Here is a 26,847-nt window from a genome sequence, read left to right as displayed (position 1 = left end):
TAGACACTTTTCTTAATTACCCATTACATTAAAAACGAAGGAATAAAATTTTGTTGGGTAGGGTTGCACTTTGGAGGGCCACAATGCATGTAATATTTAAGATTTTTAGCCCCTGGAAAACCAATTTTCACCTCCTTTGGGTGATGGCATCCTTGGAGAGGATGAATGCTTCCTCAACAAGGCAGTGAAGAAAATTCTGTCCCTTTCTCTTACTTTAGACATCAAGACTCAAACATTTACCATTAAGACTCAAACTCCGAAAACTCCTCTGACTCTTTTTGGGAATAAGCAAGGTGGCTCACCAGCCGGGTTTTTGAGGGTGCCCATGGTCCCTGGAGAAATCCTTCCCAGCATTGCAGAGGGCCACGGTGCGGAGGGAATTGTCAAGAACCTTCCTAAAGGGAGTCTTCAAATGCCCGTGTTCTCGTTCCTGTGCGTGGAAAAGATACTTGTGATACCACCACACCAAGAAGGAAAATGTGACTGGTATAAAAATACTGCAATGGTGGGTAGAAGATAAAGAGGCGACTCCAATGAGTTATGGCTAAGAATCACCCCACCCTGAGAGGCTGTATCCCTGGCTAAGTGTGCATCCAAGGGAAGATGCTCTTTGGCTTTTTCCAGTGTCAAGGTCATGATCCCACCACAGGGGGCACATTCCTCTGGCAGCTCATCAAAAGGGGAAGGAGGGGGCTTCCCTGGTGGCGCAGTGGTTGAGAGTCCGCCTGCCGATGCAGGGGACATGGGTTCGTGCCCCGGTCTGGGAAGATCCCACATGCCGCGGAGTGGCTGGGCCATGAGCCATGGCCACTGAGCCTGCGCGTCCGGAGCCCGTGCTTCGCAACAGGAGAGGCCACAACAGTGAGAGGACCTCGTACCAAAAAAAAAAGGGGAAGGAGGATAGGCATTAAATGACAACCAGACTCTGTACTGAATGCTTGTGTTGGTCACCTAGTTCAGGATGAGCCGAGTGGCTCTGTGTCTGCAGAACTGGTCCTTGATCTGAACGCAGGACAGTGGGTCACCTGCTGATCAGGATTTGCTGAGGTCCACTCTGGTAGTGGAGCGTGTGTGGTCAGCAGGGACGGGTATGAGAGGCCCAAATCAGATGGTGCTTGTGCTGTGGCCGTCTACCGGAACGATCCCGTGTACAGCAGACAAAAGAGGCGGCCTTGCTTGTTTCAGTTGCTCTGCTGCACCTTCATGGACAGATAAGAACTCAAGAGTCCAAAGCCCTGGCTCCACCTGGTTCCAGCTGGGTGACCCTGGGCAAATCCCTCAATGTCTTTCTGAGCCTCAGTCTCCATAGCTGTAGAATGGGGACAGGCCTCCTTGCTTATCTACTTCACTGGTGGTCGTCGCGATGAGATTCAGTAGAGAAATAGAACTCACTATGACCGCGGTGGTGAACGTTCCTAGTGACATTATCACCATGTCTCTTGTTAAAGCTTGGCCTGCTCCTGTGTGGCTCCGCTTCAGCCCCTCGGTGTGTATCCCTCATGGTGAGAGGTGTGAAGCTCCATTAACCTTGCTGGCATGTGGTTTCTCCAGTGATGGTGGGTTTCTCCCTCTTCCCTCTTTGAACAAGAGCCCTTTATAGTCAGCGTTCTCTTTCTCTCACCTAGATATTATAACACAAAGTGAGTTATCATAAAGTAAAGCATGTTCCCCCCTCCCAGGAGTGATGAGAGAATAGACCCTGAATGCCTGACCAGGGCTGTGGCTGTAACACCTCATAGGTGTGTCGTAAAAGCAAAGCACCAGCAGCAAAAGCTCCATTCCTTTAGAGATGCGCACCGAGGCCCAGGGATCGCCCTCCACCCAGCAGTGCAGAATGCTGTGTTACGAAAGGCAAACCAAGTGCAATGTCACTCCACTCCATCAGAAATGCTGCAATACCGATTTACCAGTTCCATAGCCTTTTGTGTGTGTGTGTGTGTGGTACGCGGGCCTCTCACTACTGTGGCCTCTCCCGTTGTGGAGCACAGCCTCCAGACGCGCAGGCTCAGCGGCCATGGCTCATGGGCCCAGCCGCTCCGCGGCATGTGGGATCTTCCCGGACCGGGGCACGAACCCGTGTCCCCTGCATCGGCAGGTGGACTCTCAGCCACTGCACCACCAGGGAAGCCCCACCAGTTCCATAGATTTTAACCTACCATAACGTTTGAGACAGAGTTGTTTGTTTACACTTTACAAGGACATTTTATGGATCACTTGGTTGACGAGGAATGTTTTGAAAGATGCTTAGAGCATGCCCAGGCCCATGCCACCCCTTCCTTCATCCCCACCAGCCCAGCTCCTGCTCATCTTGTAAAAGGATGAAGCCCTCCCTGGTGGGCGCCCGCCCACCCCCCCGGCTGGGATGTCCTCCCTTGCTGCTTCCACAGCACCCAAGCTTCCCTCCTGGTCTCTAACACCCTGTCAGAAGTTATCTCATGAATGCACCTGTCTCTACCATGGGGAAGCGTGGCTAGTCTGGTGCCTGGCAGAGACATCCTTTGAATCAGAGCTTCTTTCATTTGGGGATGGCTAAACAGTTTCCCCCAGAAAGTCAAGGCCACTTACCAGCTCACTCACAGGTACCCGTTCAGAGATGGGAGGCATGGCAGCCTCTGGCGGGGGTGTCTCTGTCCTTTGCCCCAGGGCTCCTGTGATGAGCAGACCCTCTTCCCTTCCTTTGACAGCTGTCTGACAAGCTCGACTGTCCAAGCAAAATTCAGGAAACCACCCGTATATATTTCACTTTCTCGTGGAAGCCTGCATCCCTCACCCTTTCACTGCATGGCTCCCGTCACCCTGGCCTCCGCGCACCCCTTACTTGGCACCAATGAAGTGGCGATGGCACTCCATCTGTTACCTCACTTTGAGTTCCAGGAGGGCGAAGCCGTGTGTGTTCCTTCAGCCTGCCATCATAGATTGCTCATTACAGTGTAAGAAAAAAATGATATTCAGTAATAAATATTTATTTAGGCAAGGGTATAGAGAGAAAAGGCTCAGTCTGTCTAATGAGGGCACAATAAGAAAACAGGAAACCAAAGGGAAAAGGTAATATCTCATCACCCAGGGAGGTGACACTACAGCCCAGGGAGGTGAGAAACACAAGCACGAGGTGCTGGAAGACAGGGCAGAGGGGCCACGAGGAGAACATTCCAGGCAGGGAGATAGCACTGGTGTGCAGGAGGGTGGGCGTGTGCAGGGGGCCGTGGGAGAGGGCTGTCTTCTTGAGAGGTCTGCCCTCCGTGCAGCGTGGCCATCCTTGTGTAGGGCCGTAAACCCATCTTGTTTCTCAGTTGATGAAGGTCGTGAATGAAATGTGCTCCAACATCACCAGGATTTACAACATTGGCAAGAGCCACCAGGGCCTGAAGCTGTACGCTGTGGAGATCTCCGACCACCCTGGGGAGCACGAAGTCGGTGAGGCTGCCCCTCTGTAGTGCCCCTGGCCCTTCGAGTCTGCTGCTTTCTTAAAGAGCGAGGCGATGGTCACCCTGTGAGAACATTCACGAAACAGGGCGGGAGCCGTCCATGCGCTCACTCTCACATAGATTCTGCAGATCTTGGTTCTGGGAACCCGTCATTTTATGATGTGGGCTGTCAAATTACTTAAGAAATACCCTCCTTTTCTCCAAATGGACCATATTTAATTCTGTTCCCCATCTCTGAGACCGGTCACGCTAACCAAAGAGGAAAATGTCTGGAGATGGTTAGGACAGGGTTTTTTTCCCAGAGAAAATTCTGGACTCCCTGGTCATTAAGGGCTCTAGTTAGAGGTGGTTCCCTTAATTTCCTTTTAAATTTCCATCCTATTTTCAAGCATTTCCTGTTTTCAGCCATTTCTCATTCAATCACTCCCCAAACTATGTTCTCCTACAAGTCAGCGGGCTGAGGAGTGGGAGTGGGGTCAGAGATTTTTCTTTTTGGTAAAATTGTGAGCCCTTTAGAAATCCACTGCAAGTTAAATGCAAAGATTTGTCTGATTCTCTCGACTTGAATGTTCATCGGTATTCCAGGAGTTTCTCTCAGGAGTGCCTTTCAAAGGGTAAGGGCTTTATCTGTGGGTGAAATCACATTTCCGCAAAAGCAGTAGCTTGGCCAACAAAAGAGGCAGAAGTGCTGTCAGCTCGCGCCCGTACTCACAGATCCGATGCTGGAAAAGCTGAGCTTTGAAGAGAGCAAGCTCAAAGACAGGCCCCCTTTACAAAATGGTGTCCCTGCTGACTTGCCCTGACGCTATTTTCTGCTTGCATTTATTCATCTCTGTATCTTTATAAAATTGAATACAAAGTTCTTTTAAGAAAAATAATTGCCTCCCCTAAGAGAAAAATAATTGCCTTGGCTTGTGGTTAACTTGTAACTTTTAAACTCTAAACACTGTGTTATTGTATTTGTTCTTGCCAAATAAGGCTAAACATTCCTACCCCGTGGCTGGTATCATTTGAGATTTTTCTACTCATTTTCTTATATATCTGACTCTCTGGGAATCAATAAAAATCGTACTGGTATAACTGTGGTTGATTTGAAAGAACAGAGAGGGCTAAAATTGTAAGTTTCTATTATTCAGAGATTTCTTTCCTAATACAATGTGATGAGGACTGTTTTGCTGGAAGCATCCGATATGATCCTCTATTTTTTCCCATCTTTGAGTAAAGGTGAGCCCGAGTTCCACTACATCGCCGGGGCCCATGGCAACGAGGTGCTGGGCCGGGAGCTGATGCTTCTGCTGATGCAGTTTCTGTGCCAGGAGTACTTGGCCCGGAACTCACGCATCGTCCGCCTGGTGGAGGAGACCCGGATCCACATCATCCCCTCCCTCAACCCCGACGGCTACGAGAAGGCCTACGAGGGGGTAATGGACTGTTTCTCTCGCCCAGCACAACAGCTAGCCACCCCCCTCCCCCCTGCACAATGTGCTGAGCCATGAGTTGATCTGAATTCCACATTACCAGCTTTCTTCTTAAGTGTCTTTCTGCTGAGACAAGGAAACCCGGAAGGCTTATGAAAGATGCACAGCAGTAATTGAGAATCATGGGGAGACACTAACAGACTGAAGAAAATGAACAGGAATAATAATATTGTTATATATAGAGTGGGAACAATAGGATAGAATAATAATAACACCTAGCATTGATTGAGCACTTAAGGCACGTTCTAACCTTGATTATTACCTACAGTCCTCTCATCAGTTCTCTGAGGACAGGTATTTTTATTATTCTGATATATTGCTTATATGTCATGTTCCAATTATGATATAGAATTTATATAGGTTATAGTTATATAGAGAGTTATGTATAGATTACAGTTAGTATAATGTTGTATTGTGTATTTATAATTATATATCATAGTATCTGGGAGTAAAATGGAAAACTATACTTAAAACAATGGTACCTATCAAATGCAAGTTTTACAGTGCAGAGTTTTGGTTGTATTTATTGGTGCAAATGGTTGGTTAGGGATTTGCAGTGCGAAATAGTGAGCCAGAATTGCAGGGAGAAAGCATTAATATGGTGGCGTTTGATTTTTGCACTGACAGAGTCTTAGACTCATTACTATTTGGAGTTTCATTCAACCTGTATAGAAGAGGTGAAGGAGGAGGAGGCAGGGGAGACCTCATACTTTTCTGAGCACTGCCATGTGGCAGGAATGATTCTGTGCATTCCCTCTTTAGAGTTGCTTGGCTATATTATCCATCACCCACCAAATATGAACAGATTATTAACCAAATATTCTCCTTTGGATGTCATCTTTGGGTCAGAGGGTGCATAGAGGCTTAGAGACACACCCCAAATGGAGATGGAGACGGAGGTGCCTCATGTATGTGAGAGACAGAATGGTCCAGAAGTCTGTGGGTTCCTCATATTCTGAATTTTCTCCCAGGGCTCGGAGCTGGGAGGCTGGTCCCTGGGACGCTGGACCCATGACGGAATTGACATCAACAACAACTTTCCTGACTTAAACACACTGCTCTGGGGTGCAGAGGACCGACAGAACGTCCCACGGAAAGTTCCCAATCACTATATTGCAATCCCTGAGTGGTTTCTGTCTGAAAATGCCACGGTGAGTAAAAAGACCCCATAATCTCTAGAGCAGCGGAGGCCAAAGTTAAACCCACCGGTATCTGCAGAGGATATAACATTTAAGAACAAGACAAAATCATTTTTTCCTTTCATGTTTTCTCCAAAAGTAGGGAAGTGTGCTAGATAATAACTACCTTTTAAATTGAAATTTGAGGAGATTCTTCTTAGAAGAGAAATCATTTACTTAGATGTCTTTGCAGTGCTTCCCGAAAAAACTTTGCCTGAATTGTGAGTGTTTGTACAGTCATAATAACCTTCATCTTTGGCAGTGCAATGAAATTGCAGTGAAATTTGTCCTTAGACCTCACTGATTACTTGAGATATCTTACTTTTATTTTCACAAGTCCCCATGGATTTATTACATGTGGTGCTTCTTCGGAAAGAAAAATGCAATTGGATGAGAAATGTCTCCCCCCAATTTCTTAGGTCTCGTTTTGCAAAAAGTATCTCGTGGAAGAAATAATTTTCGCAGAATTTCCCATGCCTTTTATTGCCTCCTCTGCCCACTGTAAATGCTCTTTCCCCTTAGTCTTTTGTCTTATATGTCCTTCAAAAGGTCTGCCTTGATTACTATATGAGTGTTAGGTTTGGGTACACCAACAGAAAAAAACCAAAATAACAGCGGCTTAACAAGGTAAAAGGTTTTTTTTTCTTTTTTCACATAAGAGAACCCTGGAGGCAGATGGTTCAGGGCCAGCCAAATAGAAGCCCATGATCATCAGGAACCCAAAAGTCATCTTTCTGCCTCCATATGTTAGCATGTGGACTTTGATTTTCAAGGTCATAATTCAAGATGGCAGTTCCATCTTGGTGCTCCAGCTATCATGTCTTTGAAGGGAAAGGAGAGAAAAGGTTAAAAAAAAGTCTTCCTCTCAGATAAGTCAGTTAACTTTCTAGGCATTCCTAGAATTCCTGCATAATACTTTTGTTTAAATCTTGCCAGAATTTAGTCAAAACTCGGTATCAACCCACCAAAGGGAAGGCTGGGAAATGCTATATTTTAGGCAAGCACATTGCAAGATCAAAAAGAAATTAATAATAATCATTGGCTTCTCTTCTTGAGGAATCAAGGGGAAAAAGATGGATGGGTAGAGGACAGCTCTCCAGAGCTCCAGCTCACAGCACATGTGGGTGCCACTTACTGGAGGAGGGCCAGCGTGGTTGCCTCATTTAGTGATGCACAGGATGGTGTTATCCAGGACCTCATGAAGCAACCGGTCAAATGATGGAGACAGACAGTGACAATACCATGTGGTTTAGTTGGGATGCCCAAGGGCGCCTTATGGGGGTGGAGAAGTAAAGAATTCAGGGCCTCTGGGTCTTCTGAATCCTTTCTCACATTTCCTAATTCCACCCTACATAATCCCTGTTTTTTTTCCAAGCTAACATACTAGTGACATCTGGCAAAGCTGAGGATTCAAGTGATGTTATAATTTGGAAAACCTTGGACCAAAATTGGAATATGGTTGCCAGCTTTCTTAGCCTTGAGTCTCTGAGAGATAAGTAATTATTTTAGCACAATTATAGAAAGGCCTTGGATTTCAGTCTTTGCTTTAAGTCCAGAATTTAGTTTTTTGAGCTTGTTCTTTAAAAACACAGGGAGAATTACACAAACCTGCCATCACCAATATCTTTCTCAGTTATGGACAGGTTAGATAGATAAGAAATCAGCAAAGACAGAGATGTGAATAACAATTAACAGCCTTGACATAGGGATCTGTAAGAGTTCTACAACCAACAAGTAGAGAATACATATTCTTCTGAGTAATCCCTGGAGAATTTTCAAAAATTGATGGTGTTCTTGTCTGTAAAGGAAATCTCAACAAATTTCAGAAAATAGGAGTCAGGCAGACCATGAGTCTCTCACCACCATACAATTAAACTAGCAGACAGTAATAAGGCTAATGAAAACATCACCATGTATTTAGAAAATTTAAAAAAAAAAATAAGTAATGGGTCAAAGAAAAAGTTCATACTGGCATCTAAAAAATAAATCAAAGATAATGAGAACACTAAATGTCAAAATTTGTGGAGTATAGCAAAAAAATAGTGCTTTCAGGTATTTATACCTTTGAATGATTATATTCCAAAATAAGAAAAGCTGAACATCAACTAACTTAAGAAGCTAGCAAAAGAATAACAGAAGAAACCCCCAAAATGTAGAAAGACTGTGATTAGAAAGAGCAAAAATCAATGAAATGATAGAAAAAACAAAAGAAAACAAAATAAATAATTTGTCTGCAGAAAGAAGTATCTGGTAAAATTTAACAATCATTTACAATGATTTTTCATGGCGAGGAAAATGATTTTAAATGGTATTAATTATAAAATAAAAGATTTTAAAATTAATTTTTATTGGAGTATAGTTGCTTTACAGTGTTGTGTTAGCTTCTGCTGTACAGCAAAGTGAATCAGCTATACATATACATACATCCCCTCTTTTTTGAATTTCCATTGAAATCCAAAGCAGAACATTGAAAGCGTTCCCTGTGCTATACAGTATGTTCTCATTAGTCATCTATTTTATACATAGTATCAATAGTGTATGTATGTCAATCCCAATCTCCCAATTCATCTCACCCCCCCTCCAGTTCTTATAACTATGCTATAATGCCTCATTAATTTATGGAAACATAGTGGATGTGACTACATAAAGATTCTTTTTTTTTTTTTTTTTTGCGTTACGGGGGCCTCTCACTGTTGTGGCCTCTCCCATTGCGGAGCACAGGCTCCGGACGCGCAGGCTCAGCGGCCATGGCCCACGGGCCCAGCCGCTCCGCGGCATGTGGGATCCTCCCAGACCGGGGCACGAACCCGCGTCCCCTGCATCGGCAGGCAGACTCGCAACCACTGCGCCACCAGGGAAGCCCCCCATAAAGATTCTTATGGAGGTGATTATTCCCTTTCCTGAACCACCATGCCATTTTAGCCATGTCTTCTTTATGAGTTTTTGGCACTTTTAAACTTGTAAAAGAGATATCTATGATTAGTTTTATCTCCCTTGCTAAATGGTAGGCTGCTTGAGAGCACATTATATATTTTTGAAACATTTTTTCTATCCCTAACTCCATCTAATGTACTTACCATGGAATTCAGTAGATATCTAATTTTTAAAAAATTCTTGTAGCATAAAAAAAATGAACTCAATATCTTTGTAACAATCAAAGTAAGATACATATTTGGTAGAATGTCTTTAGTTCACCTGAGTTCAATCAGGTACTAGATAGACTGGATACTAATTGAGGAGATTAATCACAAGCAATATATATCCCAATACTAAAAAACAGAGTAAATATTTGATGAGTGAGTTGACAAATATTTTTTCCCTTACACATATCCCTTTGATATTTGTGCATGTGTATCTGTCTATCTATCCATCTATCATTATTATTAAAAAAATTTTTTTATTGTGGTAAAAGTGGTAAAATAATATAAAACATCCTATTTTACCCATATTTAACTGTATAGTTCAGTGGCAGTAAGTACATTCAGATTGTTGTGCAACCCTCACCATCATCCATCCAGGAGAGAAGGAATGTGCACCTTGGCTACCAATCTTCATGGCAGTACCATAAATATTAGGGTTCTGTGTCAAATATCAAGAGCAAAAGTGTATTATTTCTCAATCCTCAAAACTGCAGGAGCAAGACAAACTGCAGGAGGGCACTGATCATAGCAACAGATGAGGCCTCACACTCAGGAAAGTGGAGGTGGTATTTATCTCTGCTGCTGCTTTCTTCTTTCCAGTCATTTTATGTGTGGGACACATTCCTCCTAAGGCTGCATTTCACGCCTGTGGGTCTAGTTACTTACTGTCACCTGGGACAAAGCATAATAAAAGATTAATAAATTAGCTACATCAAAATTAAAAAGCCCGTTTGTCAAAAGATTTTAAAAACTATAATGAGAGAAGGTTAAAAACTGAGAGATGTTATTTGAAAATTATATAATGGGAAAAGAATTAGAATTTTTGAAAAGATAATAACAAATGAAAAAAAATAGAAACAACTCAGTAGAAAAATGGGTAAAGATACAAAGAGGCAATTCATGGAGGAGGGAACATATGGTTAATAAACAAGAAAAAATGTTCAGCATTACTAGTACTAAGGAAATGCAGAGAAGAGAACACTTTACACCCATTGATTTGGCAAAATCAACAGTAGCCGAGCTCTGCAGAGGATATGGGTCAGTGGGTCTCTTATTCGTCGTGGGTGAGAGTGTAAATTAGCACAGTGACATGGGAAAATAATTTGATTATCTTGTAAAGTGGAATATGTATATACCTATGACTGCAGCTACACTTCTAGTGATTTATGCAAGATAAATTTCAGCACAGGTATACCAGAAGCCAGCACAAGTTAAAAGCAACACTATTCATTATAGCAACAAATGGAAAATTTCCTATATGCCCATCATCATGAGAACAGATACATGGAATGATGAGATCTTCATATTGAAGTGAACTCTATAGCTTTACGCAACACAGATTAGTCTTAGAAACATAAACTAAGACGAAAAAATTACCGAAGACAGTAATCAGTATGGTTACTCTGCCTTTTTTCATATTAAAAGAAGGTAAAACCAAGCAGTATATCTTTAGGCATACACATGTGGAGTTAAACAAAAGAGAATCAGAATCATATCGTTTAGGGTATAGTGGTTACCTCCGAGTGAGAAGCAGGAAGATGGAACAGAGGAAATCACATGTGTATGCAGAAATTGTCAATAAAAGCTGATTCTTCGGTTCACTGGTGTTTATTATATCAAAATAGAAGATGTCCAAGTGTGGGTCAATAATGATACTGTATCATGAGCTGAATTCTATGATTCATCCAATCCAGGGCCCCTGATGTGTTTAGGAACAAAAACAAAGCTTAATGAATCCTTCAAGTCATTTTCATTCCTTAATCAGTTTTCCATACAGCATAGTTAAACCATTTCCAGTGTTTAGTTCTTTTCCATTATCATTTTTTCCTACTGGAATTATCTTCAGAAGGATCAGTAACATGATAAATATTTGATTACCGATCAGTATTTGATCATATCAAGCTTCCCAATTTTAGCTTCTAATACTGTCAGTTCCTTTTCTTTCTTCCCTCCTTCCTTCCTTTCTTTTTTTCTCTTAACTTTTTATCATAAAAAAAGTTAAGCATACAAAATTAGAGAGGAAGCTGTAAAGGACCCCCTGCCCCATGTACTCATCTCAGCTTCAACACATCAATTCATGTTTCATTACATCTTCAGCCACTTCCTCCTCCTCCCCAAGATTATTGAAGCAAATCCCAGGTATGATATCATTTCATTTGTAAATATTTCAGGAAGTATCTTTAAAAGATCAGACTCTCTTTTAAAGCCATAAATTATTACCATTATCATATCAAAATAAATCATTTCATAATATTATAAAATATCCAATCAGTGTTCACATTTCTCCATAATCATTCTCTCTCCCTCCCTCTCTCTCTCTCTCTCTCTCTCTCCCTCTCCCAGTTTGTTTTAATTGGGATCCAACTAGAGCCCATTCATTTTGATTGGTTTATAAGCCTTTCAAGTCTCCTTTAAACTGTACATTTCTCCTGTACACTTTCTCCATTTTTTCTTGCAATTTTATTGTTGCTTATCTTGTAACAACTAGGTTATAAACAACTAGATTGTCTTCTAACGTTTCCCACTGTCTACGTGCTACTGACTGTATTCTTGTGATGTTATGTAACATATTCCTCTATGTTTCTTGTAAATCGGCAGTGAGATTCAGACCACTAGGCTAGGTAGAACAAGAAGGGGTTGGTAAACTACAGCCCGTGGGCCACGTCCCACTCAGGCCTGTTTTTGTAAATGGTGTTTTACTGGAACACAGCCACGTTCATTCATCTGCGTATTGGCCGTGGTGCTGCCCTGCTACAATGGCAGAGTTGAGTAGTTGCCACAGGGACCGCATGGCCCTCAAAGCTTAAAATATTTCCTATCTGGCCCTTAATAGAAAAAGTCTGCCGACCCCTGGACTAGAGGCTCGGTCACGTACAGGGTTGATGGTCTTGTTAGGTGTGTGTTCTGTCATCAAGAGACACGTTACGTTTGGTTCTCTCTGTAACTATTGGTGAGCATTAATCCATTGACTGAGCCATTAATTCAGGGGAGTTGCAGAATGTTGATACTCTAATTCTGTCTTTCCCTCTTGGTGCGTTAACTGGAATGTTCCTAGGAAATGAAACTTCTCTGGGTCTCTCTTTTTTTTTTTTGCGGTACGCGGGCCTCTCACTGTTGTGGCCTCTCCCATTGCGGAGCACAGGCTCTGGACGTGCAGGCTCAGTGGCCATGGCTCACGGGCCCAGCTGCTCTGCGGCATGTGGGATCTTCCTGGACCGGGGCGCGAACCCATGTCCCCTGCATCAGCAGGCAGACTCTCAACCACTGCGCCACCAAGGAAGCCCGGTTTCTCTTTTTTTTATCCATTATTTCCACAGTGGCCAGTTTTCCCAGGACAGATTTTGAAACTCTAAATTTTGCTCAGGTGATTCCATAAAATGATTGCTTTTTCAACTATGTCCCTGTTTGGAAAGCTAGGGAGAGAAAGCAGTTTCCTTCTTATTTTATTTCTCAAATGTGTTCAAATTTGGAACCTTCACAGGTGGCAGTGGAGACCAGGGCCGTCATAGCCTGGATGGAAAAGATCCCCTTTGTGCTGGGTGGCAACCTACAGGGCGGGGAGCTGGTGGTGGCCTACCCTTACGACATGGCGAGGTCCACGTGGCAGATGCAGGAGCACACTCCCACACCCGACGACCACGTGTTCCGCTGGCTGGCCTACGCCTACGCCTCCACTCACCGCCTCATGACGGATGCCAGGAGGAGGGTGTGCCACACGGAAGACTTCCAGAAAGAGGATGGGACTGTCAACGGGGCTTCCTGGCACACTGTGGCCGGAAGTAAGTATGACGGTCCTGCTGTCATCATGCGGCCCGATGACAGTGGACTGACTGCTGGACCGGGAGGGAGGACCACCTCCTGCCCAGCCGCCTTTTATCATTGTTACCAGCATGATAGCTTCTGTAGTTAACCATATACAAGGTGCCAGAACTCTCTGTAGACTCCTCTTTCATCCTCACAATAGTCTTTGAGGGGGTGTGGCTTACTCCCTGTTTTATGAATGAGGTAACTGGGGCTTGGGGACGGGGAGGGGTCCGTCCAGGCTCCCAAGGAGCAGAGCTGGGGTCTGTTTGACTCCGTGGTCTGCGCAGAGCCACTGAGCTACTTGGCTGTGACAGGGTCAGAGACGGTAAACATTCGGTCAGCCCTGGAGGAGGCGGGGCATTGATCCCACACTCGAGACTCTTTCCACATCTCCTGTTTCCTGGAGGTCTTCCAGCCACGTCAGGGCATCTGGCCAAAGTCCCGTTGTTGTGATTCGGGGAATACGAGGTGCTGCTCCCAGCATCCGCTTAGGACACAGAGGCTTCCAGCAGAGATTTCAGGAGTTCCTTTGCAGCAGCCAGATGACCCCGTGGTCCAAGTTTCAGGATAAGCCCTTTGTTTCCTGTGTCAGGGCTCCTCCTGGCCTAGGGCTCCAGAATGAGGATGGTTGAGGATGTCACATTCCCTTCGGTCCCTCTGCATTGGGATGGTAAGACCCCAAACATAATGTTCATTGCTTATTTTCTTGACTTTGTGAAGGTGGGTCAAACCGCTGATGAATTTGAAAAATATCCCATGTCAGATAGACCTGGGATCAAATTCTAGTTCATCACTTAAATGCTGTGTGACTCTGGGCAAGTTACTTTACCTCTCTGCACCCCCATATTTTCCATTAGTAAAATGGGCTTGAGGATGGTTATGATGATGATGATGATGATGATGACGACAATGATCCCTCTAGGACTGTTGTGAGGATTACATAGATGGTGGATGTGTGTGTTCTGTGTTTTGCTTGTCAGAAACGCTCAGTTATAAGTTCCCACCCTCTACCCTCTCCCCTCTTCCAGTAGCATGCTCACCATGAAACATCTTTTATGAGCATATCCTTAATCTCTATTTTACTGTACTAATTAACTTTAATATTATTTTCCTTTGCTAGAGATTCAGCCTTCACATACCTTAGAGGTATGTGACACTCTGGGGAAAAAACATTAAAAAGGAGTAGACATATTTGTTCCCATGGCCAGTTTTAAACATATGCAGAAAGCTTGCCATTTCTTTCTTAGTTACACACCAAGCGAAGGTGTTTTATTTCTCTCCATCAGGGTTTTGCTCTGTTCAAAGTAAAAAAAATAAATGCAAATCCCTATCAAGAAAATTTCCTATAGCCAAAAGCAATTTGGCTACAGGATTATATATAGCAATTTCAATTCTAGTCCTAAAAACATACAATAATCTTTATGTGAAGAGTCTGTTTAGGTTTTTTTTTTTGCGGTACGCGGGCCTCTCACTGTTGTGGCCTCTCCCGTTGCGGAGCACAGGCTCTGGACGCACAGGCCCAGCGGCCATGGCTCACAGGCCCATCCGCTCCGTGGCATGTGGGATCTTCCTGGACCGGGGCACGAACCTGCGTCCCCTGCATTGGCAGGCGGACTCCCAACCACTGCGCCATCAGGGAAGCCCCTTTTTAGGTTTTATGGCTTCTGTGACTAAATTGGGTTCGGACACTGCGGGATTTGTCAGCAGTGGGTCAATAGCAACGTTTTGAAAAGTCAGCTGCCACTTAATCACATCAGCAGCATTTGATTTGTTTCTATCAATTGTATTTTCCATTATTTCGGGGACTTTTGTGGCAGAGCCATGTGGTGGCTTAAGCCTTTTTAATCATTCTTCCTGCAGGCGGTGTCACGAAGTCTGCAGATTCATTTCTTTGTAGATTAATGAGATGGGATTTCTAATTTCCTTCCCTCCTCTCCTCCCCCTCCACTCCTTCTTTGTGTTTGGGTCTTGCTCACTCGTTAGCGGTGCACCGACAGGCCTTCGTTAGTGGAGAGTGGGTAGCTGGGAGCAGGGTCCAGTCCAGCTCAAAAGGCATATCGTTTGCAGTGTGTGCATTTCAACTCCAAAGGGATGTGAGACCTTCTTTGTGTCGGCAGCTGTCTGGCATCTTCTCCCGCACAAGGAAGGCAGATGTTGTGACAGCATCGGGCCCACAGAGCTTTAAGGGTTGCGTAGCCCCGTGTTCCACACTGAAGCCGTGACAAGCGCAGGATTCCAGGCCCAGAGAGAACACAAAGGAAGAAGCCTCAGCCGGGAAGCGCTATCTGGATCACCCCACACCTCCTGCCCACACGTTTCACTTTTGAAGCCATTTCTTACGGAGGATTCTCAGCTGCATGACTTTTGCTGAAGGGCTGGAATTCAGCGTTAACGATAGCCTGGCGCAAGTTTTCCACCAGTCTCCTGGTGTCTCATTTTGCCAATTCTTCTAGCGCTTCTAGCACTTATTGCAAAATGGCAGACCCACTCCAGAGTTTTAAATATCACATTTATTTATTTCAGTACTAACAAGGCCTGGAGGTTGGGATAACGAGAATCGTGTGTCTGTGCGGAGGGGTCCAGCCCTCCCGGGAGGGCCTGTCCATTCTGATCCATGGGCGCTGCCTGAGGTTCCACGCCTCGGGTTCCACTGAATGAGCTGACCTGGCATTTCTGACCAACCTTCTTCAGCCAGACAAGGCCCTGTGAGGGATTTTTCCATTAACTTGACACCGTCCCACTCCTTTTATCCCACTGCTGTCACTGTCCTTATTTGATCACAGATGTGATCAAAGGCCCATGGCTGGTGACCTGTGAATGGTTCGAATCTGGAATCTGGTAGAGAGAGTGGCTGTGTATTTTGTACCCTTTTGTCTGTGACTTTATCGATTAGGCAGCAGATCAATACAGAATTGCTCTTGACAACCAAAGCTCTGATTTTTAAACAGACATTTGTACAGAGGGATGTATCACTGAACGCTCCGAGGAAGGAGGGAAGAGAGGACGGGTGAGGACCGAGGCTGAAGCGCAGGAGGACTTGCTTTTTGTCCCCAGTCAACAGAGAGACCAGCCCAGCCAACTTCCTCTCTCTGTGGCCTTGACTCTCAGAAGCCAGGGCGGGCTTGTTGGTGGCGCCTTCTGCTGGGGGAGTCCTCTTGGCCTCACACATAACATAGTAGCACTGTGTTCTTGTTATTTCAAATGGTTTCCAAAAATAAAATGTTGGGAAGAGAGCCCCTGGACTTTATGCCATCTGACATTCATTTATGCATTTTGGGTACTGTCGTGGGTTGAATGGGACCCCCCAAATATACATCTACTTCCTAATCTTTGGAACCTGTGAGGGTGACCTTATTTGGAAAATGGGTCTTTGTAGGTGTCATTACGATAACGGTTTCAAGGGCTTCCCTGGTGGCGCAGTGGTTGAGAGTCTGCCTGCCGATGCAGGGGACGCGGCTTCGTGCCCCGGTCTGGGAAGATCCCACATGCCACGGAGCGGCTGGGCCCGTGAGCCATGGCCGCTGAGCCTGCGCGTCCGGAGCCTGTGCTCTGCAACGGGAGAGGCCACAACAGTGAGAGGCCTGTGTACTGCAAAAAAAAAAAAAAAAAAAAAAGATAAGGGTTTCAAGATGAGGTCATCTTGTGTTACCCAGATGGGCCCTAAAATCAGTGACAAATGTCCTTATAAGGGACCGAAGAGGAAGACACACACTGAGGAGACGGCCCTGTGAAGACAGAGGCAGAGATGGGAGTGATGCAGCCACAAGCCAAGGAGTGCCAGGGGCCACCAGGAACTGAAAGAAACAAGAAAGAGCCTTTGGAGGGGGTGTGGCCTTGCCAACACCTTGATTGTGGACTCCTGGCCTCTAGAACTATGAGAGGATAATTTTCTGTTGTTTTAGACCACCCAGTTGGTGGTCCTTTGTAACAGCAGCCCTAAGAAACTAATACAGGGACCAAGTCCTGTTGTAGCCATGTCAGGATGCACGAGACTGTCTGCTTTCCAGCTGGGTGGTGAGGACATTTGCCCTTCAGTCCCGCAGCGGTGACAAGCAAGGGCTGGGCAGACATTACACACACCTGGGTTCAAACCCTGACTGTCCAGACGCGCTATTCTGGATACATTCCTTAATGCAGTCCTTAACCATTCTCCACCTCAATTCTCTTATTTGTAAAACTGGGCTATGCTACCTACCTCTCTGCTGGATTTGTGATGAAGACTAAATGAGCTTGGATGCAGAGCGCTAAGGACGGCTTCTGGCTTATGTAAAACACTCGGTAAATGGAGGGATGGATAGTTATGCTTATGAATTAGAATAGACAGCTGCAGTTTTTATTCTACAGTTATAGAGCTGTAGCTGAGAGCAGCATAACTATTGAGCTAAATTTAATTAAACACTAAAAATCCATACTATTAGTTAATGATACCTTTCCAAAAATAAAAAAACAACAAAAAGAAAACAAAAGAGAGGGACTTCCCTGGTGGTGCAGTGGTTAAGAATCCACCTGCCAATGCAGGGGACATGGGTTTGAGCCCTGGTCCGGGAAGATCCCACATGCCGCGGAGCAACTAAGCCCGCGAGCCGCAACTACTGAAGCCTGTGTGCCTCAACTACTGAAGCCCTCACACCTGGAGCCCGTGCTCCGCAACAAGAGAAGCCACTGTGATGAGAAGCCTGTGCACCACAACAAAGAATAGCCCCTGCTCACTGCAACTAGAGAAAGCCCGCACACAGCAACAAGGACCCAACACCGCCAATAAATAAATAAATTAATTTTTAAAAAAAAGAAAAATTTTTTAAAGAAAAAAGAAATGATACCTTTATCCTAAAAATAGTATTAATCTGAGTTTAATAAAATGAAAAATTTATCTAAAAAACATTTCAGTCCTCCTTTTGTCAAAGATGTCCTACATATGCCTGTCTTCCCCGCAGACTGTTCCGGCTGCATCGTCTCTCTATCTCAACCCCCCATTCTGTCCCCCATCAGTTGTTCTAATTAATTTTTTGTGTAGAGTAGACACTTGATACCTCCTTGTTCAAATGAAGTCCTCTGAATCACATTCTTGAACGATCTTGCTGTCTCCCAGGGCCACTTTGAGCACTGTTCAGTTAAAACGTTGTCTGGTTGGCTCGGCAGGTCTCAACGATTTCAGCTACCTGCATACAAACTGCTTCGAGCTGTCCATCTACGTGGGCTGTGATAAATATCCGCATGAGAGCGAGCTGCCTGAGGAGTGGGAGAATAATCGGGAATCCTTAATCGTGTTCATGGAGCAGGTATGACGTGGGCACACGGCTGTGATGGGGTGTAGCTAGGGATCCCACGAAGCCCTTGAGATGGCCAAAAGCCTGAGATCAAATTAGCGCCTCCTACGGTGGCCATCACCCTGGGCTAGCGACTACAGTGTCAGAAGGAACTGTTGTCTGTGAGCTCTAAGTCAACGTCAGTTGCTCCCACTGGTTCATGGTGAGTGAGACTACTTCCGGGGTTCTAGGATGCTGCTCCGTGGGGAAGGGGTGTTTGTCCAGCCAGCATACTCAGGCTCCTTGTATTAGTCTGCTAGGGCTGCATAACAAAATATGCAGGCTGGGGAACTTAAGCAACAGAAATTATGGTTCTGGAGGCTAGAAGTGCAAAATTAAAGTGTCAGCAGGTTGGTTTCATCCTGCAGCCTCTCTCCTTGGCTTGCAGACAGCCACCTCCCCACTGTGTCCGCACGTGGTTTTACTCAGTGTGCATACACTCCCAGTGTCCCTGCGTGTCCAAATGTCCTCTTCTTACAAGGACACCAGTCAGATTTATAAGGCCCCCTCTTAGGGCTTCATCAGCTCTTTAAAGACGCTATCTCCAAATACAGTCACATTCTAAGATACTGGGGGTAAGGACTTCAACATATGGATTTGTGGGGGACACAGTTCAGCCCATAACAGCTCAGAGGCTGAGGAGTCACTGCTGCAGGTGTCGGTGTCACCTGGGAACAGCTGTAACAAGTGCCTGCTGAGCTTCTGCTTGTAGCTGGTGAGGAAGTCCTGCCATGTATGCTAGGACTCTCGCATGCCTTCTTTTCCTCCTGCTCTCAAGGATACGCCTGTCTTGTAGCATTGAGCAAGCCGGTTCTAGTTTGGTACTAAAACTAACCAAATAACATCCATGCCCCTACAAGGAATAGACTCACAGGAACCAGAGAAATAAAAAGAATGTGGAACTTCATATGACTACCGTGACTCACATTCATTAGGAAGTAAGATGCTGAGGCTGTATTGGGAGGTTGTGCTTCTTCCATGGGTTCTCATAGGTGAGTCAGAAGAAGCATTCAGCCAAGGGCTCGGGCTGCCAGCTTCCTGGTACCTGCACCTCCCCATGGTGGCAGAGGTTGGCACTGCGATTTAGCATCCAAGTCTGATCCATGAGGATCCTGAGAGGGTCAGTGCAGCCCACAGCCCACAGCCCACTTACCTGGCACAGAAGGGTGTGAACCTGTTCTGCCCTCCTGGGAAGCCATGAGCACACTCTCCATCCCCACTCTGGAATTTTGTAAGGGAAGGCTCTTTTTTCATTTCATATATGAACAAAGAGAGAGAAGGCCTTAGTCATTCTAACGTGATGATCCCCGTCTAGCCAAAGAGCCTCCTATGGATAAAATGCCCAGGCATAGCAATATGCATAAAGAATGTCACTGGAAATGATGATATGTCATCTTGGATCTTCGGATGGGGGAACCTGAGGCATGAGGTTCAGAGTTGGTGTGTGTCATGTGACACAGATCATCAGTGGAAGGGCCCTGCGGATGAACTGTACTTTACAGGGATGCCTTTGAGTCTTTTGTCTCCTCTTTGACTCTTTTTTTTTTTTTTTTTGCGTTACGCGCGCCTCTCACTGTTGTGGCCTCTCCCGCTGCGGAGCACAGGCTCCAGACGCGCAGGCTCAGCGGCCATGGCTCACGGGCCCAGCCGCTCCGCGGCATGTGGGATCTTCCCGGACTGTGGCATGAACCCGCGTCCCCTGCATCGGCAGGCGGACTCTCAACCACTGCGCCACCAGGGAAGCCCCTCTTTGACTCTTAAAGTCTATGTGTAGAGTCCAGGAAATTCAAAATAAATATGCCTATAAAAATTAAATTCCATTTTTAACACATGTGTCTTTTATGAACCATCTCAGATCCTAATATTTTCTAAACCTCTGGAATATTTTAACTCCAGTGGAAGACTTTCCAGTAGATGGACCCAAAAGGAATACAGAAATTTACACACCAAATCCATGCAGAGCCGGGGAGCTTTTGAGCCAGACGTAGCTTTGTGGGGGGCTCTTGGCAGCTCTGGGCTGGCGTTAGGTTTCTGGCCTTCTTCGCTGTGCCGGTTGATCGGTGAGCTCATCTCCTTCTCCTGTTTGTCGAGCAGGTTCATCGGGGCATCAAAGGCCTGGTGAGGGATTCGCATGGAAAAGGAATTCCAAATGCTGTTATCTCCGTAGAGGGCGTTAACCATGACATCCGAACAGGTAACTACAAATAATGTGTGTGAACTGTTTCTCAAGAGGAAATGTCCATTTTCTTGAAGTGTCTTACTTGAGTTAAAACCACAGGTTGAGGCCCAGAAACTTCTTCCTCTGACCTGGCTTATTATCTCTTTTCTCCAACTTTCCATGGAGCCCCTGGAAAGCAAGGTGTTCAGCCTCTGCTTTCTGGCTTCTCTCTGTCCCTTATTCAGGTGAAAACCAGAAGCTCAAAGAGGTTGAAGGACCCACTGAAGGTTCAGGAGGCGGGTGGGGCTTGGGTCCAGGTGTTGGAGCAGCTGCGTGCTGTTTCCCTGCTTGCTCCAGAGCTCCAGCGCTGGCTGGGAAGCAGCCCGCAGACACCGAACATCTGCACAAGGGCTGCCTTATTCTTTGCCGATTAGAAAATGATATGAAAACAAGCCCAGGCTTACCCTTGTGCCCCAGGACTCTCATCACCTGGGATGGCACTTGGCGTGTTCAGGGGGAAATGAGAAATGGCCAGTTTGACTTTGATGGCTGATGTTTGCAGCATGATGCGGGGACAGATGCACGTTGATCTGAACAGATCTGAACAGAATTGGTTGGATGCTTAAGTCAGATTGTCAGCGAGCGTTCTGTTGGAGATGGCATGCCCATAGGCATGTTTAAACCTACACGCAGAGGTTTTCCTACGTGGCGGGGGGGGCGACGTTGGGGAGCACTGCGTCAGATACTGCTTTGCTGTCAGCTGCAGTGAGCAGGGCACTGGGTCCTGCATTGGTTTCCAGTGGTTGCCATGACAAATGACCACAGACTGTGTGGTTTAAAGAAACAGAAATGTATTCCCTCACGATTATAGAGGCCGGGAGTCTGAAATCAAGGTGTCAGCAGGGCCATGCTCCCCCTGGAGCCCCTGAGGAGGATCCCCCTTTGGCTCTTCCAGCTCCTGGTGGCTTCAGGCATTCCTGAGGTTCCTTGGCTGCATCACTCCAGTCTCTGCCTCCGTTTCCTCCTGGCTCCTGCTCTTCTGTCTCTTATGAGGACACTTGTCATTGGATTTAGGACCCATCCACATAATCTAGGATGATCTTGAGATCCTTAATTACATCTGCAAAGACCCTTTTTCCAAAGAGGGTCAATTCGTAGGTCCTGGGTAGCAGGATGTGGGCCATTGGAGGGTGTAGGGGGCAGGGCATCATTCAACCCAGGGCAGGTCCCGCCCAGGTGTGGCAAACAGAGTCATCATCAGCAAGAGGAAGGAAACCATGATTTCCATAAAAGAGACCTCTTCAGCCTGCAGACACACTTGAACTGGGAGAAACAAGACTTGACACTAACTTGGCCTGACCTGCACCTGGGGATCTAAGAGCTTACCTTGTGCCGGGCTGGCCAGTCGCACTGGACGTTAGGTGGCGTTTCCCAGATGCACAGCGAGAGGCTGATCTGGGATTGAGCCAAGAGCTTGAGACTCTCAGTGTGGTCCCCCTTGCCTTGTCCCACGCTGTTCCCCCTGAACAAGAGAAGGGTCCCTCTCCCCGCTAGCTGGTCGCATGCATGAAGACACCCTGTCCTCCCCCAAGTGATCCCATTTGACCTGTGAGGAAGCAGAAGCTCTAGGACATTAGGATGGGGGAGGCTGGGGTTCAGACCTGGCCCAGGTGCTCTTCAATACCAGGCTACCTGCTCACGTGCCTGGCAGAGAAGGACAGTTATTCTGTAAATGGGTGAAATGCCACAAAACAGTAGACTGTGGTGTGATGCCTTGAATCGCCTTCTTTCAAGGTAGTTGCCTGTTTCTTCACGCAGCCATATTTCCCGAGCATCCACTTGTCCTCCAGGGTCTTATAGCCACCGACCACAAGGCTGCACACTGGGTAGCATGGCATTTGGTACATAGTTGCCCCGCATAGGCAGGCATACACTGATCCATTCATTCATTCACTTATTCATTTATTCATTCATTAATTCAACAAATGCAGATTGTAAACTTGTCACGGACCAGACATGCAAGGTGCAGGTGATCACTGTGGATGAAAGGGGCTATTTGATCTGGTTCTGCATAGGCCTTGTATTTTAAACATTATTAATGAGTGCCTGTAAAAGAGCCTGAAACATTCCTTGCACTGTTAGTCTTTTGTAGGCAATGTGAGAAAGTAAGAGTTTTAAACAGAGTGGGAGATAAAATGTCCCCAGGGGCCCACAAGCCAGCAGAGAGAGCTTTGCCTAATGAGCTCGGAATTTCAAAGCCCTTGTCATCAAGGAGACAGTTTTGATGAGCTAATGGAAAATGCAGCTCCATCTCCCTTCGTTCCCCACAAAATAATCTCCCAGCACGTTCGCATCACCGAGGAATCCCGTGTGTCACGGATGGTTCTTTATTGCGTTGGTTTCGGGGTCCTTCATGGCTCCACATAAGCTCTGAATTTACCTTGATTTCTGTCTGAGGCTTATGTGATCTGACAAGTTTTATTCCAGGAGGGATTTTGCATAAAATAAACGGGTATTAAGTGGAATTCCACAGGGAGAGAAGCTAGTAAGGATGCTTTCTAAATGCATGTAAATATGTTGGCCCAAAACCTGGCTCAGAATGCCACGTGACTGTCCTTTGTTTGGGAACACTAACCCGACCTGCTAATGAATGGCCGTTCGTTAGGGCCTGGGTTGTTCCTTTTGTCCACCGATGCTGGGCGATGCCAGCTGGGTGCCAACCTCCCCCTGCAGCTCCACAGAGCGCCCACCCCCGAAACATGCCCCTGACAGGGCACCATGATGTAATAAGAAGGAGGCCAGCCCAGCAAAGGTGGGCAGACTGGGGAGAGGATGAGGAGGGAGACTTCTGCTATTTTGGGGAGAAAAAGAATTACAAAGCCGTCTTATCAATTTGAATCAGTAGAGCTGACAAGCACGTGTTCATTATGGATTTCTTTCACTCCTGGCTTCCTGAGCATCTCCCTTGGTGAGAACCTGGGTTGCCCCTTCCCTGGGGTGTTTCAGACTGACCTCAATGTGTTCTCGAGGTGGGCACTGCCACCGAAAGGTCTGGCCCCCAGCGGCCTCTATCAAGTTAGTTGGCAGGTGGCCAGTTCTTGGCCTTAACGAATCCACTCCGGTGTTGGTGGGGAGAAAGTACCTACAGTGGCTGAGGCTTAATATGTACAACTTCTCCCCTTAATAGGACATTTGTATTCATGTTTGTTTGTCTTCATCCCACTTAATCCAGCTGGCATTCATCAAGGACACGCGACTGAAACACACAGTCAAGTGGCGAAGAATAAGCCACAGGTCTTACGGAGCCCACAGCTTAACGCGGGGCCAAGACGGGACAGGGAGGTCTGGAGGGTGCAGGGCCGGCTCTGGCAGGTGTGCCTGGGAGCTGGGAGCCCGGAGAGACGTCTCAGCTCGTGCCTGCCCAGGAGGCTCGGGCCTGTCTGATAGCAAGACAAAGACGGCTGGGCGTGGCTCTCGGCTTCGGAAAAGCCACCAAGTGGCATTTTATTCAGTTGAGAACCTTGCATTTTCACTGCAGAAAGACACAGGGTGCAGTGCTGAGAAAGTCAGGGAGCCGTCTGCCTGCATTGCGTGCCTGGGACTCTCACACTGAGGCCTGTTTACCCGGCAGTAGACTGTGCAAACGTGTGGCGAACAACTGCCTGCGAATTTCATTTTTCATGACATCTTGTGCTCTCATGAGCTCACCACATTGCAGGGGGCGTCTCAGATGAATAAAGATTGTGATGTGAATTTAAACATGGTGCTTCAGAGTGTTATATGCGTGTATGTGGGAGATAAATATTCTCACACCGAGTTCTCTTCCATTCATTTTTTTTTTTAATCTTGATATAGTTTTTATTTTATTTTTTTAATCTTTTTAAAAATTTATTTATTTAATGTTTTTCTTGTTGGCTGCATTGGGTCTTTGTTGCTACATGCAGGCTTTCTCTAGTTGTGGCGAACTCTTCCATTCTTTAGAGGACATCAGGGTTCATTCAAATGAGTAAAACTTGCCCGGGTCTACGTAGCACTTCACCAAACCCAGCCTTTTCTCTTTAGACCGGGCAGGACAGATCATCATAAGACAGAAAACAAACCTGGCCCGGGAAGACCAGCTAATCACTAGCTGTGTGACCTTGTGCAGGACGTGACACTTCCCTGGGCATCCAATTACTCATGTAGAAAAGGGGATCATTATACAACCTACATCAGAACTTGGCTTGGAGGGTTCAGTGGATTGGTTCCTGCTTCGTCCTTCCATGGGCTACATGGGAGTTGACGTCTCCTTTTCTGTCTCGAAGCCTCTTTAATGTCAGGGATCCAAGTGATCTCAGCAGGTGTAGGCCCCCTGGGGAAGAGTGGCCTTGGCCTAGAACCCCACTTTATGCAACAAGGATCTAGCGTTGAGTTAAGGATGGACCCGGGTCCAGTTAGGTGCCTGTTGGGTGCCTGACCAATGGTGTAACCGGGGCAGGGGACTCTGCCTGCAACGTCCACGTGTACCTGCTCCTGTAGTTCCATTTCTTCATAGAGGACCATGGAAGGAGATGTGGACCTTGGGGCCTCCCCCCAGGTCGTTTGTAGCCCTTTCCTTCTCTTTTTCAGACGTGAAGAGCCCCACCTCTATACTACTATTCTATATTTATAGCCATGCTAAGGGAAGCCAGGAAGCCAGGCACAGATGGCTTTTCAAGATGGCGTTCTGTGGCGAGGGCATACCATTCAGACATTCAAGTTCATAATGAATGGTGTGTATTGTCACAGATAAAGGAATGTTAGCGATTGTTTCTCCATCTCTGCTCATGCGTATTAACACTGCAGGAAGCCTGCACCCCAGTCCCCTTCCTGTTAAAACCATTAAGGTGGTTTCCAAAAAGGAAAACATCTTGGCTTCCAAAATGCATTAAGAATTTGCATCTGCTGGGGCTCAAATTCCACACTGCTTGCCCGTGAGTCTCTCTCTGGCCAGGAGGCTGGTCTTGGAATAACAGAGCTGGTGATATCTCTGTTATAAAAGAGCTGCTCTGAATTCCCCTGCTTTCTTTTCACAGCCAGTGATGGGGATTACTGGCGCCTTCTGAACCCCGGAGAGTACATGGTCACGGCCAAGGCAGAAGGTTTCACCTCGTCCACCAAGAACTGCATAGTCGGCTATGACATGGGGGCCACACAGTGCGACTTCACACTCAGCAAAACCAACCTGGCCAGGATCAGAGAGATCATGGAGAAGTTCGGGAAGCAGCCCGTCAGCCTGCCAGCCAGGCGGCTGAAGCTGCGGGGGCGGAAAAGACGACAGCGCGGGTGACCTCCCAACTCTTGAGTCGTGTCCTGGACCCCTGCAAATTAAACCACCCTGGTTGTAGCTCCATAGAGAACTCACTCCTCATTGTTTTCTCTGTAATTCAAGAAGGCCTGGGAGTATATGTACGTTGCAAGGCTGGTCCCGAGGGGAGGCTTAGGATAGTTTCTTTGTTCCCATTTATCCAAATAACTTGGGCAGGGCAGCAGAGGAAGGCTGGTGGGAGGATTCAGCAAGTCATCCTGGGAGTCTGAGCGAGAGAGAGGAGCTTGCCTGTTGAGGGCCTCCTGGCTGTACAGGAAGGGAAACTGGTGCTTTTCCTGTTTGCGTGACAGCAAGAGTTCCCCATGCATTTGCAATTTGCATGGCTAAAGTGGCAGCATTCCCAGGGCTCTGCTGTCCCAAATGTGACCATTCGAGATGCTCATGGGCATTCTAAGAGAATCTACCCTCTCTGGCCCCAGGACCTTCCAAGCTGCTGCACATAAATCCTTCACTCTGTTGACAATAGAGACATTACCAAGTGAGCATCAGTCAGCCTCTTGAATCAGCTTAGTTTCCCTTTCAACAAAGGATCACGCACATAAAGGGAGAGAAAGGCTGAAATAATTCAAGAGTGAGTGTGGGCAGCAGACATGCTTTGGGGCTCATGGCGTGCAGTGGGGTCCACAGAGAACCCCCCAAGCTTCCCGCTGCTGCAGTAGCTCTGGGGGCTCCCTGGCTGGGGAGAGCAGGAGGTGCCCACCTCCCTGAGGAACCAGAGCAGTTAGCCTGGCCCTCCTCTTTGACCTGCTAGGACTTGAAAAGAGCTGGAAGGAGGCTGACTGTCAGCCTCTCTGTTCAATGTAGTCCTTTCCCGGAAGCGAGCACTCCTGAGCTGGCCGACATCACTCCGGGAGTTATTTTTGGTGTGTGAGATGCCAGACCATCCAGATTAGACTGAGTTTGATGAAGAGCTCTTAGAATCATCTGTGAGCGTCGGTGTGAGAGGGGTTATTGAATTGCCATGCAAGAAAACAGTTCTTCTCACTTTTTATTAGTGTTGCTGCCTCACTG

General features: G+C 46.5%; 1 protein-coding gene across 1 annotated transcript; it reads left to right on the top strand.

Annotated features, from left to right (window-relative positions):
* The first annotated feature begins 3,406 nt into the window (after positions 1 to 3,406).
* On the top strand, positions 3,407 to 25,867 carry LOC307060861 (inactive carboxypeptidase-like protein X2). Its single transcript, XM_079715687.1, has 7 exons — positions 3,407 to 3,414; positions 4,650 to 4,846; positions 5,875 to 6,054; positions 12,703 to 13,000; positions 18,165 to 18,304; positions 20,426 to 20,525; positions 25,544 to 25,867. Exons 2-7 carry the CDS (start codon positions 4,712 to 4,714, stop codon positions 25,795 to 25,797), a joined length of 1,107 nt encoding a protein of 368 aa, XP_079571813.1. The 5' UTR covers positions 3,407 to 3,414; positions 4,650 to 4,711; the 3' UTR covers positions 25,798 to 25,867.
* The last annotated feature ends 980 nt before the right edge of the window (positions 25,868 to 26,847 follow it).

This window comes from Hyperoodon ampullatus (assembly GCF_949752795.1).
Source record: "Hyperoodon ampullatus genome assembly, chromosome: 1".
Taxonomy (NCBI): Eukaryota; Metazoa; Chordata; class Mammalia; order Artiodactyla; family Ziphiidae; genus Hyperoodon; species Hyperoodon ampullatus.
The sequence above is the reverse complement of the archived record's forward strand: the minus strand, read 5'-3'. Positions and strand labels throughout refer to the sequence as shown.